This window comes from Pristis pectinata, chromosome 10 (genome assembly GCF_009764475.1).
Source record: "Pristis pectinata isolate sPriPec2 chromosome 10, sPriPec2.1.pri, whole genome shotgun sequence".
NCBI classification, from domain to species: domain Eukaryota; kingdom Metazoa; phylum Chordata; class Chondrichthyes; order Rhinopristiformes; family Pristidae; genus Pristis; species Pristis pectinata.
The window spans coordinates 48739447-48755602 of record NC_067414.1 but is presented as its reverse complement, the minus strand read 5'-3'; the positions used below and the strand labels follow the sequence as shown (position 1 = coordinate 48755602).

At 38.4% G+C, this 16156-nt stretch overlaps 1 protein-coding gene across 9 annotated transcripts in view; it reads right to left on the bottom strand.

Moving 5' to 3' along the window:
• Positions 1-16156, bottom strand: part of LOC127575281 (nuclear receptor coactivator 7-like) — an 81971-nt gene that overhangs the window by 21839 nt on the left and 43976 nt on the right. For 6 of the 9 annotated variants that reach the window (XM_052025035.1, XM_052025039.1, XM_052025036.1 and 3 more), the window contains 7 exons: positions 15567-15640; positions 15283-15390; positions 15080-15184; positions 14740-14898; positions 12055-12239; positions 10778-11538; positions 6974-7142 (listed from right to left, as the gene is read on the bottom strand). In XM_052025035.1, coding sequence (XP_051880995.1) covers positions 6974-7142; positions 10778-11538; positions 12055-12239; positions 14740-14898; positions 15080-15184; positions 15283-15390; positions 15567-15640 — 1561 coding nt within the window. Of the gene's footprint in view, positions 1-917; positions 1077-6973; positions 7143-10777; positions 11539-12054; positions 12240-14739; positions 14899-15079; positions 15185-15282; positions 15391-15566; positions 15641-16156 lie in introns of those variants that run through there. The other 3 variants (XM_052025040.1, XM_052025038.1, XM_052025044.1) reach the window with 2 other exon arrangements.

Here is a 16156-nt window from a genome sequence, read left to right as displayed (position 1 = left end):
ATTCAGTTAACACATTAATAGCCACAGCATTCAAGAGTCAGTTGTTACTTTAGTACTTCTTGCAACTTTCATCCCTTTGAATGAATCTTGTTGCAAATCAAAGGAGGTGAATTTCAATTTTGGAAGTAAATTTATGGAGCAGGATATTAACCCATTCCAAGACTAAGCTATCAGCTCCTCAGTGAATGTTCCTGTATTCCAGTGTGTCACCTATTTCAGCACTTAAGGATCCATTTGCTCATAATGTGACATTTTCTATCCATATACACAAATCTTTAAACTGCCTTTATGTTTAAGATAATATATTCTGAAAAGACTACAGAAGGGAAAAGGTACATCACGGATTACATGAAGGAGAAAACAGACCCAGGTTCAGTCCAGGTTGCTCAAATACTCTTTCCCTTGTGGCATTCAACAATGTGATAGAAACACATCAGTAGAATGAGTGTGCTAACAATTCAGATCTGGTAATTTCTGGCTTTTTAATAAGGCATGTTCCTTCACCTAAAGGCTATGGAAATTTAGTGAAGTGTTGGAATTAAAATTAATTCTGCCAGTTTGCTGGAGGTCTCAGACACTTAATGAACTGACACCTAAGCCACTTTAACTGTTACAAGACGATAGTCTCATCATCGACTCTATTCCAACACTAAAACAAAACCCAGAAAAGTGGAGATTTGTACATGGAGGTTACAAGACACAATAAAGTCAGTCAACTGCAATAGAAAGTGTTTTAGCTGCTGCATTTCATAGCTAGTTATCTGATGGCAATGTGATTATCAGTTTTATCAATACAAAAGAATCTAATCCATAGAAAATTAAATAACACAAGCATTCAAATTATAGAAATGAATACATTGTTTAAACTCCTAAATTTATACAGTCAATTTTAATCGAGAGAAAAAGATGACACTTACTCTCTAACGCTATAACCAAGGCCCATTTTGAAGGTGTAGCGAAGCTGCAATTCAAATGAACACAGACAAGCTACTGCAGTTTTAGCACAGCCACACCAAGCTCGCATTCAACAATGAATTCATGTTCTACAACAATGTCCACAACTTAGTTTCACTGGTTGAACCATTTAGTTAAACTTCTGAATCATTGCCAGTACAATCAAATTTCATCAGAGAACATTGCGGCCCATTGGAAGTTGCTCATTAATCAAAGTTGTCTGCCAATGTTCAGAAGACCACAGAACCTTGATAAAACTACAATGTTGGTCTGAGTTCAAGCACGTACTCGACTACGTAGTTGCTACTAAATCTTCTTTGACACGTTTGCTCAAAATGTCATAGACTTCCAATGGGAAATTATACTTCATACATCGGAACATTTATACAGCACATTAACAGAGAAAGGAGGTTATGGCAACACCTGTTCTTAACTGTCAATTATAGAAATACAATGTAGTAATTTAATTTCACTATGCAATTTACCAACAGACACACTGAAAAGAACACACTGCATTTATAATAGTAGCTTAATGCTTGCTGCAGATACATTACAATGTCCCACATGTCCTTGAAAGATAGATTTGAGAAATGCACCCATCTGCAATATTTTCTTACATTATCAACAATGAACAACCACAACCACCCCCCAACAAACTCATCCGCTCCAAAAGTGACTTAATAATTTCCATTTAGAAAGTCCAATATCATATCGGTACTTCTTGGAAAATAAGGACTTCAAACAAAGGGATATGTATGAAGAAGCTACTCCATTAGTATTCAGCAGCAACACAACGGAATCCCTACATCAACAATCTAATTCCACCAATGACGATCACAAATGCCCTTAGCCTATAAGAACATAAAAAATAGGAGCAGGAGTAGGCCATCTGGCACATCTAGTCTGCTCCACCATTCAATAAGATTATGGCTGATTTGGCCGTGGACTCAGATCCACCTACCAGCCTTTTCCCCATAACACTTAATTCCCCTACTATGCAAAAATCTATTTAACTATGTCTTAAATATATTTAATGAGGTAGTTTCTACTGCTTCCCTGGGCAGAGAATTCCACAGATTCACCACTCTCTAGGACAAGCAGTTTCTCTTCATCTCTGTCCTAAAACTATTCCCCTGAATCTTGAGGCTATGTCCCCTAGTTTTAGGCTCAACTACCAGTGTAAACAACCTTCCTGCCTCTATCTTATCTAACCCTTGCATAATTTTATATGTTTCTATAAGATCCCCTCTCATTCTTCTGAATTCCAGTGAGTATAGTTCCAGGCAACTCAATATCTCCTCATGGGCTAACCCCCTCATCTCCAGAATCAACCTGGTGAACGTCCTCTGCACCACTTCCAAAGCCAATATATCCTTCCTCAAGTAAGGAGACCAGAACTGAATGCAGCACTCCAGATGTGGCCTCACCAGTACCCTGTACAGTTGCAGCATAACCTCCCTGCTCTTAAATTCGATCCCTCTAGCAATGAAGGCCAACAATTCCATTTGCCTTCTTGATAACCTGTTGCACCTGCAAACCAATCTTTTGCAATTTATGCACAAGCACTCCCAAGTCCCTCAGCACAATAGCATACTGCAATCTTTCACCATTTAAATAATAATCTGATCTTCTAATTTTCCTTCTAAAACAGATGACCTCACATTAGGGAAGAAATAGCGAGACATCTGGATTGAAGTGGTTCCATCAGGCAGACGCAGCATGGATTCAGGAAGGGCAGGTTCTTTGAGAATATAATGAGCACAGTGGATGGAGAAGAACAGGTGGATGTTACAGACTTGGATTTCCAGAAGACATTCGATAAGGTGCCACGTTAAAAAAACTTATCCACAAGGTAAGGATGCCTGGAGTTGGGGGGTAAGGTATTGGCATGGATAGAGGATAGGCTATCCAATAGAAGGCAGAGAGTTGGGATAAATGGGCGTTTCTCTGGTTGGCAATCAGTGGCAATTGCAGTGCCGCAGGGGTCTGTGCTTAGCCCGCAACTGTTCACAATATACATTAACGATTTGGAAGAGGGGACTGAGTGTAGCATATCTAAGTTTGCTGATAACACTAAATTGAGTGGAAAAGCAAATTGTGCAGAGGATGCAGAGATATACATAGGTTAAGTGTGTGGGCAAGGGTCTGGTAGATGGAGTACAATCAACAGTAGAGAAACAAAGGACTGCATATGCTGGAATCTAGACAAAAAACACTATGATGCTGGAGGAACTCAGCAGGCCAGGCAGCATCCGGGGAGAAAAGCAGGAGTCAACGTTTCAGATCAGGAACCTTTCCCAGGACTGGGTGGTCCTGGGGAGGGTCCTGAGCCAAAATGTTGACCACCTGCTTTTCTTCACGGATGCTGCCTGGCCTATAAATCAACAGCAGACCCAGCAACAATCCCCACAGTCACAGGCCTCCAATCTGAAAAATAAAACCCTCCACTACCACCTTTGACTCCTTCCACCAAGCCAACTTTGTATCCAATTGGCTTGCTCACCCTGGATCCCACATGATCTAATCTTCTGGACTAGCCCACCATGTGGGCCTTAAAGGCCTTGCTAAAGTCCATGCAGACAATCCTGTCCCTCAGAATCCCCTCCAGTAGCTTTCCCACCATTGATTTTATGCTCATCAGCCTGTAATTCCCCAGCTTGTTCTTGCAGCCCTTTTTAAATAAAGGCATGGCATTTGTCACCCTCCAGTCTTCCGCTACCTCACCTGTGGCTAAAGATGATGCAAATATCTGTCAGGGCCCCTGCAATTTCCTCCCTTTTTCAGGCCCCAGGAGTGGGAGTGTGCATTAAAAGCAGCAGGCAACAGAAGGCTCAGGATCATACTTATGATTCTTATGTAAAGTGATCTTCCAACCTGCATTTGGTTTCTCCAGTGCAGGAGGCCACATTGTATAGACGAGCGGTAAATTCCCAGGGATACTGATGAAAACATGGGCAGAATTAAAAATAGGATTAATTTTGGATGAGTGTAAATGGGTGGTTTATGGTCAGCCCAGACTCGGTGGGCCCAAGGCCTGTTTCCATGCTGTACCTCTCTATGACAACAGATCACCTGACGACAGACTGTTTGACCACTCACAATTGTTCATTATTCATACATGCAGCAGTTCTAACTATATCCTTCTTACTACCTCCTAATCAACTATACAACCTATTCTTAACGTAGGCAGTGTTTGCTTCAATTAACTTCAATAGTACATTCCACATCCTTGCAAGGCCGCAAAAACAATTCATTTCTGTCCCAAGATGTTCTACATTGAATTTAATATCCATGTTTCCTTATTTTAGGCATTATTGCAAATAGCTTCTCTGACTGAACTATTAAAATTGGATTGAACCTGGATATTTGCACAGGGTCAGTACATTGCTGATCGGGCAAGTTTGACTTGCGTAATGCCCTACTTCCAATCAGGCTTAATATCGGTCAAAGATTGTCAGCATAACTGAGTTAGTTTAGTGAAGCAACACTTTGGATTATTCATTTTTTGGCACAAAATTTCACTGTCCACTGAAAGACCTGGCCAATTCTCGATTTAAGTTTTCAAAAAAAGACAGGAGAGATTATTCTTTTACAATTGACAGCTAAATTTAAGCAAGCACAAATGAACTTCTATAACCCTCAAATTAATTTACACGTACTGATAAAGAAAGAAAAAGAGAGCAAGAGAACACCAGATGTCTTCTGTAACCCTACCACATATCTATACCACTGCCTACATTAAGAATAGGTTGTATGGTAGATTAGGAGGAAGTAGGAAGGATATGGTTAGAACTGCTGCATGCTGTGAGGGAGATACTTGTTAGAAATAGCAGGACATACAGGGCATCTTAATCTTACAGGGATGTCCTGAGTTACCTCCTCAGAAAGCAAACTACAGATATTTGGATAATTGTAGTAATTCCTAGCCATGCTGTATTATTCAGTATGTAAATTTCCGTTCAGTATGTCGGAGCTGTACACAACATACATGCTGGGATGTCCAGTTAGTTGAGTCAGTGTCATTGATGTTTGATAAAACAGATCTCTATTGCACAGTGATATACATTTTAACTGGACAGAGTCAGTGCAGTTAACCATTTGTTCAATGCACTGATCTAAAAGTGGAAAATCTCTCTCCAATTTTTGTTGTTATGCAAAATGAGGGGAAGGAAAAGGTGGGGCAACAACGTACAGAATAGCAATATGCACGAACATATTCCCCACCATCAATGAAATGGGCTAAAGTGAAAAATCCAAGGTGCGCTGAGGCAGTTCTGTGAAATAAAAAAAGACCTTGCATGTATATGACTCCTCTTATTTCTATGGCTCCTTTCATGAACTCAGGAATCTCAAATTGTTTTATAGCCAATTTCTGAAATGTTGCCATTACACAGGACAAGGCAACAAATTTCCACGTAGCAAGCTTCCACAATTAGCAAAGTAATAATGATATGCTGATCAGGTTTAGTGATGTTGGTTTAGGGAAAGATCTGGGTCAAGATATTAGGTATATCTAACCAGATCTCTGAAATTGTATGAAGGATCTTTCATGCTCAATTGTGGGAGCAGATGGGACCTCAGTTGAATCTCTCATCCAAAAGACTGATTTGGAGTCGGAAGTATAAATTGGCATTTTTAAATTAATTTGTGAATTTCTTCCAATAATTAGTTCAAAAATTGTGATTAGCATATACTAACCACAGTCTTTATTGTACTCTCCACCAATGAAGTGGACTACTATGAAAAATTGTAAGAGGGAAGAGTGCTCAAAACTTAGCATGTATAATTGTTGGATCTACAAATGTACACGGGCATAAAAATAATAGTTAATTAAATTCAGTTATGTTGAGATAATGAAGGTATCTTGATTGAACTGGTATTCCCGAGCCTGTTTAACATTTTAAGGATACAAAAAAAAGCCACTGAAAGGAAAAAAAGGAATCCAACAATTCATGAAGAAAGTCCTTGGAGAAAAAGCAATACTGCTAATTCTTTACATAAGAACATAACAGAAGTAGGAAGAGACCATTTGAACCTCCGAGCCTGCTCTGCCTTTCAAAAAGATTATGACTGATCTTCTACCTCAATGCCATCATTCTGCACTATCCCCATATCCCTTGATTCCTACAAAATCCAGAAATCTATTGAGTGTACTCAAAACGCAAGTCAATTACTGAGCCTCCATAGTCCACCAGGATAGAGAATTCCAAAGATTCAAACTCTGCACGAATAACGTTCTCCTCATCTCAACCCTAAATAGCTGACCCCTTTTCAGAAACTATGATCTCCAGTTCTAAACTCCAAAGCCAGAGGAAATATCCTCCCTGCATCCAGCCCATTAAACCCTGTAAGAATTTTGTAAGTTTCAATGAAATCTCCTGAACTTTAGTCACGGCTTTATTCAGGACATCAAATGACTGATGGTTTAAATGCAATTGTACATCTATTCTCTGTTCTTAGGTCCAGTTCAATTATCAGATAAAACAAAGATAAGGAGGTCAAGCACATTATCAGACTGCACAGCAATTAATGCAGAACAAAAATGAACATTTTCAGAACTGTGTTGAAATAACGAAGGTTGAAAACCTACAGGTTTTAATAGATTGGACAGTAAATATATCCAACCAATACAGAGCATCAAAGCTAATAGAATATCAAATTAGAAATAAAAACACACAATTCTGGAGATAATCAGCAGGTCAAGTAGCATATGTGGAGATAAAAAAAGTTAACTTTTCAGGCTGATGACCTTCCATCAGATTATTGAATTATGTTACCAAAACAGTAATCATGTTGGAAAAAGTCGCGATTCAAATTCGTCAGAACAACTTTCAACTTTATGAAGCAAAGATTTTTGAAGCAGAGCTGAATTAAAGGTGCTGAAAATTGAAATTCTTATTGCAAAAATGATTTCAAGTTGCTGCAAAGTTTCTGGTTAAAATAAGCTGAAGTATACATTTGTTGGAAAAATCAGATACGGTAGATTTAAGACAAAACACCTAAATATTCAAGAATTCACCTTTCTTGTGGAACTGCAAACCAATATTCTGGCTGCTTCTCCCTCTTCACATATTGGTGTATTTTTGTCATGTTATATGACACAAATGACTTTCGCATAGGTTTCCCAACTTTAATGCAAAGGAACATGGGTGGTTTCTTACTCTTCTCCTCCTTTGATGGAAGCATGTCTAAAGAAGTTAAAGCAAGCAGTACAATTACAGTAGAAAATGAACAATGGTGTTGAAACAACCAGGGCTGAGGAGGCACAAGTCTAAATAGACTAAACAATAAACATGCCCAACCAATGCAGAGATTCAATCAAAATTAATAGGATATTTTACAACATAGCCAAAAGAGTAACCAAAAAAAAAGTTGTGATTAAAGCTAGTCAGACTAACTCTAACTTCATGAAAGTGATAGGGTCTTAGGAAAGAGATACATAATAGATCACGTACTCTGGCTTCTAATTATCCTCCTTTTCACCAGATTCCCCTTGCAAAAACAAATCTTAGACAAAGATTTTGGTCCTTCCTCCCAATACCTTCTTCCTTTAGTTCAGGTTTCCTCTAACACCTTTTGGGAAATGCCCTGGGATTTTTTTTATTGCATTTAGGGCCTCTACAGTTATTGTCATTAGAAGATAATGATAAAATTATGACAATTTTTTCATCAGCCAAATAGTGAATTTTTTTTCCCCTGATTGGTAACTCTGCAGCTGATGACCACCAATCTAAATGCATTAGCCAAGAATGAAAATCAAGGGCTGAGGCCATTTGTCCATTTTGAATAAAACACTGTTGGAACAAAAACCTTGACAGCACAGGTGGTGGCGGCAATTGAAACCATATCGACTATATTGGGTTCTTTGCCACAACGGCAAGACAAATCTTAATTCTCATATTGTTTCAAAATTTTATCTACTTATTTCTTAAAATATATTGACCCCACCCCTCAGCTCCACATAACAAAGCACTCCATGCTTCAACCAACCTCCAAGTACATTTCTCCTCTACCTTCAAAGAAATGCATGGAGATTGTAAAGGACAGTTTGGTGCTCTTTAGCAAAGGTGAAGGCTTCGCAGAAGAGATTTACCAAAATGATTCCAGGGATAAGAGACAAATTCTATGGATATGCTGGAGAAGATGAGGTTGTTCTTGGCAAAGGGAGTACTTAAGGAGTTCTGGTGATACTATCTATATCACTAAAAAGAAAAAAGAGAAACTGCTGCCATCAGTGGAGGGAAGATGATCTAGGGGGTATGGAATGAAGCTGACTGTCAAAAGCACTAGGTCTTTTTTTCTCCCCTCACACCCCACCACCTCTCCCCCACTCCCCCCCCCCCCACCCCATTACACCCATTCAGTGCATGGTTAGGATCTGGGATGAATTGCCAGGTGGAGGCAGATTTCAATTGTAACATTCAAAAAGTTGGATAGTCACCTCAAAGGAAAGCATTTGCAGGACAATGGGAAAAAGAGTGAGGAAGTGGACTAGTTGGATTATTCTTGCATACAGCTGGTATGGACTCCTCCAGCACCGTAAATATTCTGTGACACAAGTCCACTAGTGGAACAAACAATAGTAAATCCCATTTGAATTACCAGTCTAATAAACTGTCACCAAGTAGCAAGATGACACTGATGCAGATGACCCAAGGTATGATCAGTGGGTTAGGTTTTAAGTAGCATCTTAAAAAGGAGGAAAAATAGCATTCCTGTATTTTAAAGCCTTGGCAGGTGAAGACATTGCATCTAACAAAACAGTGATGAAATTCAGAGAGGTGCAAGCGTCTGGAATTGGAGCAATGTAAATATCTGAAGGCTCTAGAGTTAAAGGAGATTATAGATAAGGAGGGGCAAAATTATGGAGGGATTTGAAAATAAGGACAAGGTTTTTTTTAAAAACACGGAAATGTTTAGCTATGAGACAACACAAGGAATTAAAGTTCATGGAATGATCAATGAAACGAACTTGCTGCAAGTTAGAACACTGAACAGAATTCTGAATGACATTAAGTTTATGGAGAATAAAATGGGGGACAGAGTATAAGAATACATCAGAACAGTTGAGCTTGATGGTAACATAGATGTGGTGAGGGTCTTGCCGCACCAGGTAAGTTGAGAAAGAGGCAGAGTTAGACATTCCAGGGATATAATAGCAGATCTTAAAATCAGCAGAATACAAGCTCCAAAAATGGGACCAAGATCACAAATGTTGAGTTCAATTTAGATTTTACTAGGAAAACAGAAGATAAAGACTTCAGTCTTACTTATATACAATTGAAAGAAATTTAATACTATCCAATCCTGGAGAAGGAAGAAAACAATTCGACAACTTAGGGCACAGGGGTCAAAGGCTGAATTGGTGAATGTGGAAAAATTATGGCAACTATTTTGGATTTTTTTTTTTAAACAGAGGGAACACCATGTAGATGATAAATAGTAGGGGGATCAGAACAGATCTTTGAGAAACTAGAGATAAAGATGTAGTTGTAAGAACAATAACAATTACTAGGCGATTCTCTGGCTATGATCAGATTACTATAATGGAAGCAGGTGTGTATGGTACCATCCAGCAATGGAGACACATTAGAAGAGAATTAGTGTGGTCAACTACATCAAGTCTGCAGAAAAGTCATGGTGGAAAAGGATAGACTACCTTCATTACAATTGCATGGGATGTCACTAGTGACTAATGAGAGCTGCTTCAGTGTTGTGGCAGACCTGGAAACCTGGTTGGAGGCATTCAAATGAAAAGCTTCAGGTAAAATGGTTATGCATTCAGGAGACAATATGTCCAAAGATTTCAGAGAGAAGGGATGTTAGAGATGGAACAGTAGTTTAAAAGAAGAAAATATTAATAATCAGGCTGTTGCCTGGATTGGAGGACTTTAGTTATGGGGAGAGATCAGATAAGCTGGGTTTCTTTATCCTGGAGCAAAGGAGGCAGAGGGGTAGCCTGATAGAGGAATATAAAATTCTGAGAGGCACAGATAGGATAGCTAGTCAGAATCTCTCTTCCATGGTAGGAGTTTCAGAAACAGGAGGGCATAGGTTTAAAGTGAGGAAGGAATTTTAATGGGGATGTGAGGGGAAAGCCCCCCGCCCCCCCCCTCCACCGAGAACTGTTGATACCTGGAACTCCTTGTCAGAGGAGGTGGTGGTATCACATATAATCACTATGTTTAAGGGATGTTTAGACAAGTACTTAAATAGGCAAAGCTTATCAGGATTATGGACTTATATCAACTGATTTAGAGTAGAGAATGGGAGGCCAGTGGTCAGTAAAGTCTTGGAAACAGGATTGAGGGAGCAGGAGACAGGTCTGATGAACATAATAAGTGTGCAGTGAGCATAAGAGGCAAAGGATAGCAACTATAGAAAGATGAGAGTTTAGCATTAGGAGAGGAACATTTGAAGTTTTCCCTTGTGAGCTGGAGGGAGGAGATTAAGTGGCAGAAGCAGCAACCTAAATGAACTATCTTAATTCCAAAACCACCCACGAACTATCTGCACAAAATTGGAAGCTCGGGTAGAGGGGTTAGGACAAGAGTTAGTGGAGGATGGTATGGTATATAGCACAAAAGCCAGGAGTTCAGCTGATCCTGGAATAGTGAAGTTTTGGCAGAAGAGCATGGCCTCATAAGGCTTTGTGAGATCCTATCAGATCTGATGGTGAACAGCTAAGCAATTGCCCTTTTTACTCAGCCAAAACTGCAGTCCTTGTAATGTTCATTAAGAAAAGTGAGCATAATGAGCCAGATTTTGCCTGCTGTAAAACTCTTTCTACGATTCCAACAAAATTGAAATATTTGGTATTTACCTTCTATTGGTCCTTTAAGTTTGTTAAAGAAAGCTTGTATTTCTGATTGACAGCCAGCTTCTGTGTTGTCTTCAACTACTTCCTTCAAAGTTGATTTTGTAGTCTTATCTGAACCAATACCAGATGGAAAAACCTGCACTATGGGAACCTTGCTCAAGTCAGTTTCTTGGTGGGTTCCCTTGGCTGTTACAGTTGAAATATCACTGTTAAAGGTAACTTCACTGTCCACAGAAATACCCTCATCTAAAGGAGCACCAGATATTAAAGATGGACTTTCAGAAGACTGAATGCACATTTTCGATGTGGGTCCAAGCAACAATTTTTCAAACATGGTTTTTTGGTCATTCGACTCATCAGTTTTCACAAGTAAGTCATGTTTCACATAGTCCACAGGATCAGACATGTCTGAAGGTTTCTCCTCAGTAGCTGAATCATTTCTGTAACATTCTTGGCTTTTCAAGACAGACTGAGCTCCAGTAATTTCCGACATATCTTCAGCTATGCCTCCAGAAATACCATTTGCAAATGCTAAAACACTTTCCTCTTTTACTGGGGATGGTGCAAGTTCAGTAAAAAATTCATCAGATGCATCTTCCATACTTTTTTGGACAGGATAATGGTTTTCCAAAGAATCAGGAGCCTTCGCGTGTCGATTTTTACTCATACCCTTGAAGCGATTAAATGGATTTAGATCCTTCTCAGCAGACAGATCATCCCAATCTCCAGGCCTATACAGGGGAGAGAGATCCTTTGGTACATCACTGTCAGGATAAATGATGTAGCATATGGGATGTTAAATCAAAAATAAAAATGAACACAAAAATGTTGAACAAAATCTAAAATCTTGAAATCAAAACAAATGTAATGAGGAAAATAATTTAACACAAATAAAATGTAGCAAAAGGTGAACCACATCAACTATGTTATTAACAAATCTCAGAACTCTTGGTATTCCTTAAACAAATGAAATCATAGGAAAATGGTAAAGCAAATTCAGAATAGGTTTATTCTTTAAAGCCTATAGCCAAATTAAATACTTCTAATGCACCAAACGTTTTCTCGATGTTATTAGATTTAAATGAACAATGTAATTTTCTTTAATCCCCTTTGTGCTTTCTTTTTTGAGACACTTTGGCCAAGAGTGAGTATGCCTGGCCAAACGATTTGCATGTTACAATGACATCTTATAATTGAAGGCATGCAAAAGTCATGCACAAGCAAAATGATTTTTCAAAGCAGAAATATCAAACAAATTTTTCTCAACATAAACCACTTACGATGGAAGGGCATCTTTAATCTTCATGTGTGAGATATCGTGGTACAAGGCAATAGATACGACTTCTTCCATGGGACAAATGAGTCCATACTCCTCACAACCATTTTCTATGACAAGGGAATCAGACTTGTGTGGATCAAACATTATGTTATTTGGAGTGACAATCATAACTCCTCCAACCACGCCCTGATGGTGGGGAAAAAGATACATGAAATTGTGTGTGCAATAAAAGAGAAAATCAGAATAATTCAGTTACAGCTTTAAAATTTATTAAACAAAAATGTATGTATTACTACAACTCATCGCATTTGTGTTACTCTAAATTCCAAGAAAACTTCTTCAGTTGAGCTTTATGATAAAATGTGGTGGTCAGGAACAGTTATGCAAGTAAAACAAGATCCCACAAACTGCAATGACATGAATCAGGAACAAACATTTTTTTGTGGTAGTGGCACAAGAGAATAACATTCTTCAAATTGTATAATGGGATGTAATACCCACCTAAACCAGAGGAAGAGACAATAAATGTACATTCAAAAATTGATATTCCCAATAACACAACAATCCCATGGCACTATACTGAAGAACTTTCATAAACTATTTGAAGCAGCCTGAAATGAAACTGTCAAGTCAGTCAAACCGAAACTACTCAGTGAGGTATCTGTAGGTGTAGTATCCAGCAGTAACATGTGAAAGTAGATAATTCAAAAACAGGTGAAGGATACAGAAAAAGACATATGGCAGCGAGGTTGTGAACAGTTCTGGACTGCAGGTAGTGAATAAAGCTAGCTGAAGTGAAGATGACGGGTATCCATAAAATTAGTTTCAGCCACAACTTAGTTGGTAGTAACTTCACCTCTCAGTCAGAAATTTCTGGGCTCAACCTTCAAAGATTGGAGCAACTAGTGCAGTACCCCACGTGTGCTCTGTTGTCAGTGGTGCTGCCCTTCTGATGAGCCAATAAAACCAAGACCTCTGTCTGTCCTCTTGGGTAGATATAAAAGATCCCACAGCACTGCTTGAAGAACAGGGAAGTTATCTCTATTAATCCCTTAACCAACATCAGTAAGCACATTATCTGATAATGACTACATTGCTGTTTGAGGGTCCTTGTGCACAAATTGTCTGCTGCAGTCCTTATATTAAAATAGTGACTACGGTTCAAAACAAAACTTTTATCAGTAAAATGGTTTGGCACATCCCAGGATTGTGGAAGACAAATGCAAATGCCTCCTTTTTCTTTCAGTGGTCCACATTGCTTCAGTGCCTCCAAAATTGTTTTCTCCTTTATATTTTTCATGCTCACACTTATAAGATAAGGTATCTTAATTAGTCACATGTACATCGAAACACAGTGAAATACATCTTTTGCGTAGAGTGTTCTGGAGGCAGCCCGCAAGTGTCGCCATGTTTCCGGCACCAACAGAGCATGCCCACAACTTCCTAACCTGTATGTCTTTGGAATGTGGGAGGAAACCGGAGCACCCAGAGGAAACCCATGCAGACACAGGGAGAACATACAAACACCTTACAAACAGTGTTTCTTCAAAGTGATACTTAACTCTATCTTGAGTTGGCACATTGATCACAGATCATAGGTCAGTACATCCAGCCCAATTGATTTTTTCAATAAAACATTGACTAAAGAATCAACAAAATGAGAAATTCCTTTCTACCACCTCTCGCTCCTCACCCAAGTGAAAAGTTATACCTTATTTCAATCTATATTTTGAAGAAAAGGAATTATTCAGCACTTCAACAGGTATTTTCCACTTCTGAAAATTTAAAATGATAAAATAATCTTGTGGGTTACTGATGAAGAACTAGTACCATGCTTAAATTCAGCGATTGCTTTACAAATCTTATTACAATTTTGTACATGAAACCTGTGTATCAATATAGTCATGCAGAAGAGTCCAATCTCCAGTTGCCACTGGATCAAGACTTTGCTCTGTGAAATCTGTGTGGTAGCTGGTATATAATGGCTACCCCACGTTTAAAGAACCACACAGTCATCTTCCACTGCACAATAGAAAGCTTGGGATCTGGAATGTCAGGACCGTCACGGACAATCCCAACAACAGCAGAGCTGAATGCTGTTCTGCTTTCATAGCTCATAAACTTGGAATTTTGACACTAGCATCACCACAGTGATTTCAACATGACAGGCAAAATATGACTACCTTAAAAAAATTAGGCAGTGGGCACACCTCCTCTATAGGGCCAAACCAAAAGAGGTATGATCTCACAAACTACCCACCAGCCTGCCTTGTCAGCTGCCACCTGTCCCATCTGTGGAAGTGCCTACAGCTCCCACAGTAGCCTCTTCAGCCACCTCAGAACCCATAAAACGGGAGGGGAAGCAAATCATCCTCAATCCTGAGGGACTGCCTAGAAAAGACACCAAATCTATTCATGGGCAAGATATGCAAATGTTTTTAGATAAACAAAAAGAAATGCAAGATGACCTTAGAAATGCATGGTGCTTTCCAAACAGAAGACAATAAATAAAAATCAACAACGAAAAGACTATTAGTAATCTGTAACAAGCATTATGACTCAAAATACACAATTTACCAAAATCCCAGTTCTCATCAACAATATTGGGGTATTTCTTGGATTATGTAAAAAGTAAAAATTTGAAGTGATTAGAAATCAGATGTATTAATATAATTATAGTGGTTACCTCGCCATCCGTTATGTATCTGCAGTTCATTTTCAAAAACTTTTCTGTCAGTGGTTCATCATCTTCTGAACCAGATGATGTTACTCTTACAATGGGTTGAGAATGCACCGGTGAGGAGAGGAAATTCCTAGCCGTTACTTTTCTTGCAAGATCAGCATCCTGTAAATGTTAGATTGGTCAATTAAGTATACAAGTAAAATTAACATACAAATCTCAACTAAAACTATTCAAGAATTAGTAATATTTCATACACTCCAGCTGATATTTCTAAGTTTGAAAAATTCTGGTCTAATAACAGGATTTACAAGTAAATTACCTTCAGAACAAAGGTTATACTTACTGGAAGTTTATCATACTCTGTATCTGATGAGGGTGGAGTCAGAGGGCTTCCACAGTCCGGGGAATTCGCTGCAGCAGAAGGTGGTGTATCTGGAACATACAAAGTCTGAAAGTACAAAAGGAACTTTGAATTTAAGCAACCTCCAAATTCAAGTCAATTATTAGATTAGTATAAATATCTTTCTGAAATTAGTGAAGTCATACCTGACCAGGAACAACAACACGACTGTAAAGCTTGTTCATCTGTACAAGTTCATTTGGAGTAACATTGAATTTCAAAGCAATGGTGTTAATTGTATCTTGGGACCCAGCCTATAATATATTGGAAATAGAATCATCTCTCTCGTTCTATAGATTAACATTTTACACAAGAGTATTTATTTCCCATTACCTTCTTGGATGAATATAACTTTTTTACCCATGTCTAACTTCTCAGCAAAATTTATATTCTCTAATTATAGCTTACAAATTAGTAACTGAATTCTTACCACATATTCTATGGTCCCCACTGGCTTCTGAGCAACCATTTTCTTTTCCTTATTCTTGTTCATCTGACTATCACCTTCCGAAAAAAATACAAAAGAATCAGATCTCTCAATTTAAACATGAGATAAAAACATTATGGTTATTCAAAACTTGAACAATCCTAAAAGAAAAAAAATGCACAAATTCATTTCAAAAATCTCCAAAATTTATTGTTTTTTCCAATGATCAATTTCAATTTATTAAACTTGGAGCTTAAATTTGTTATTCCATTATGCTCAAAATCAAAGGCCAGCATAAAACTTTGGAAATTTTAAGTATCCAAAAGAGATATTTACAAGCACCAAGCTCCTTTCAGTAATAAAAATGATGTGCTTAACACCTATTTACCTCATCATAACTGCCATCTATATATACAGTTTGCAAACACTAAAATTCTTCTTGCAAGAGTAAAAATCACTTCCTGCAGTAATCTTGTGCAACGCCATTCCTACTATGCACAATTTGTATCTTGTTAATGCAACGAGACATGCACCAGCTCAGGTCCTCCGAGCAAACACAAAACATCTCTAAACTGGTCAGAACTGTTCATAAT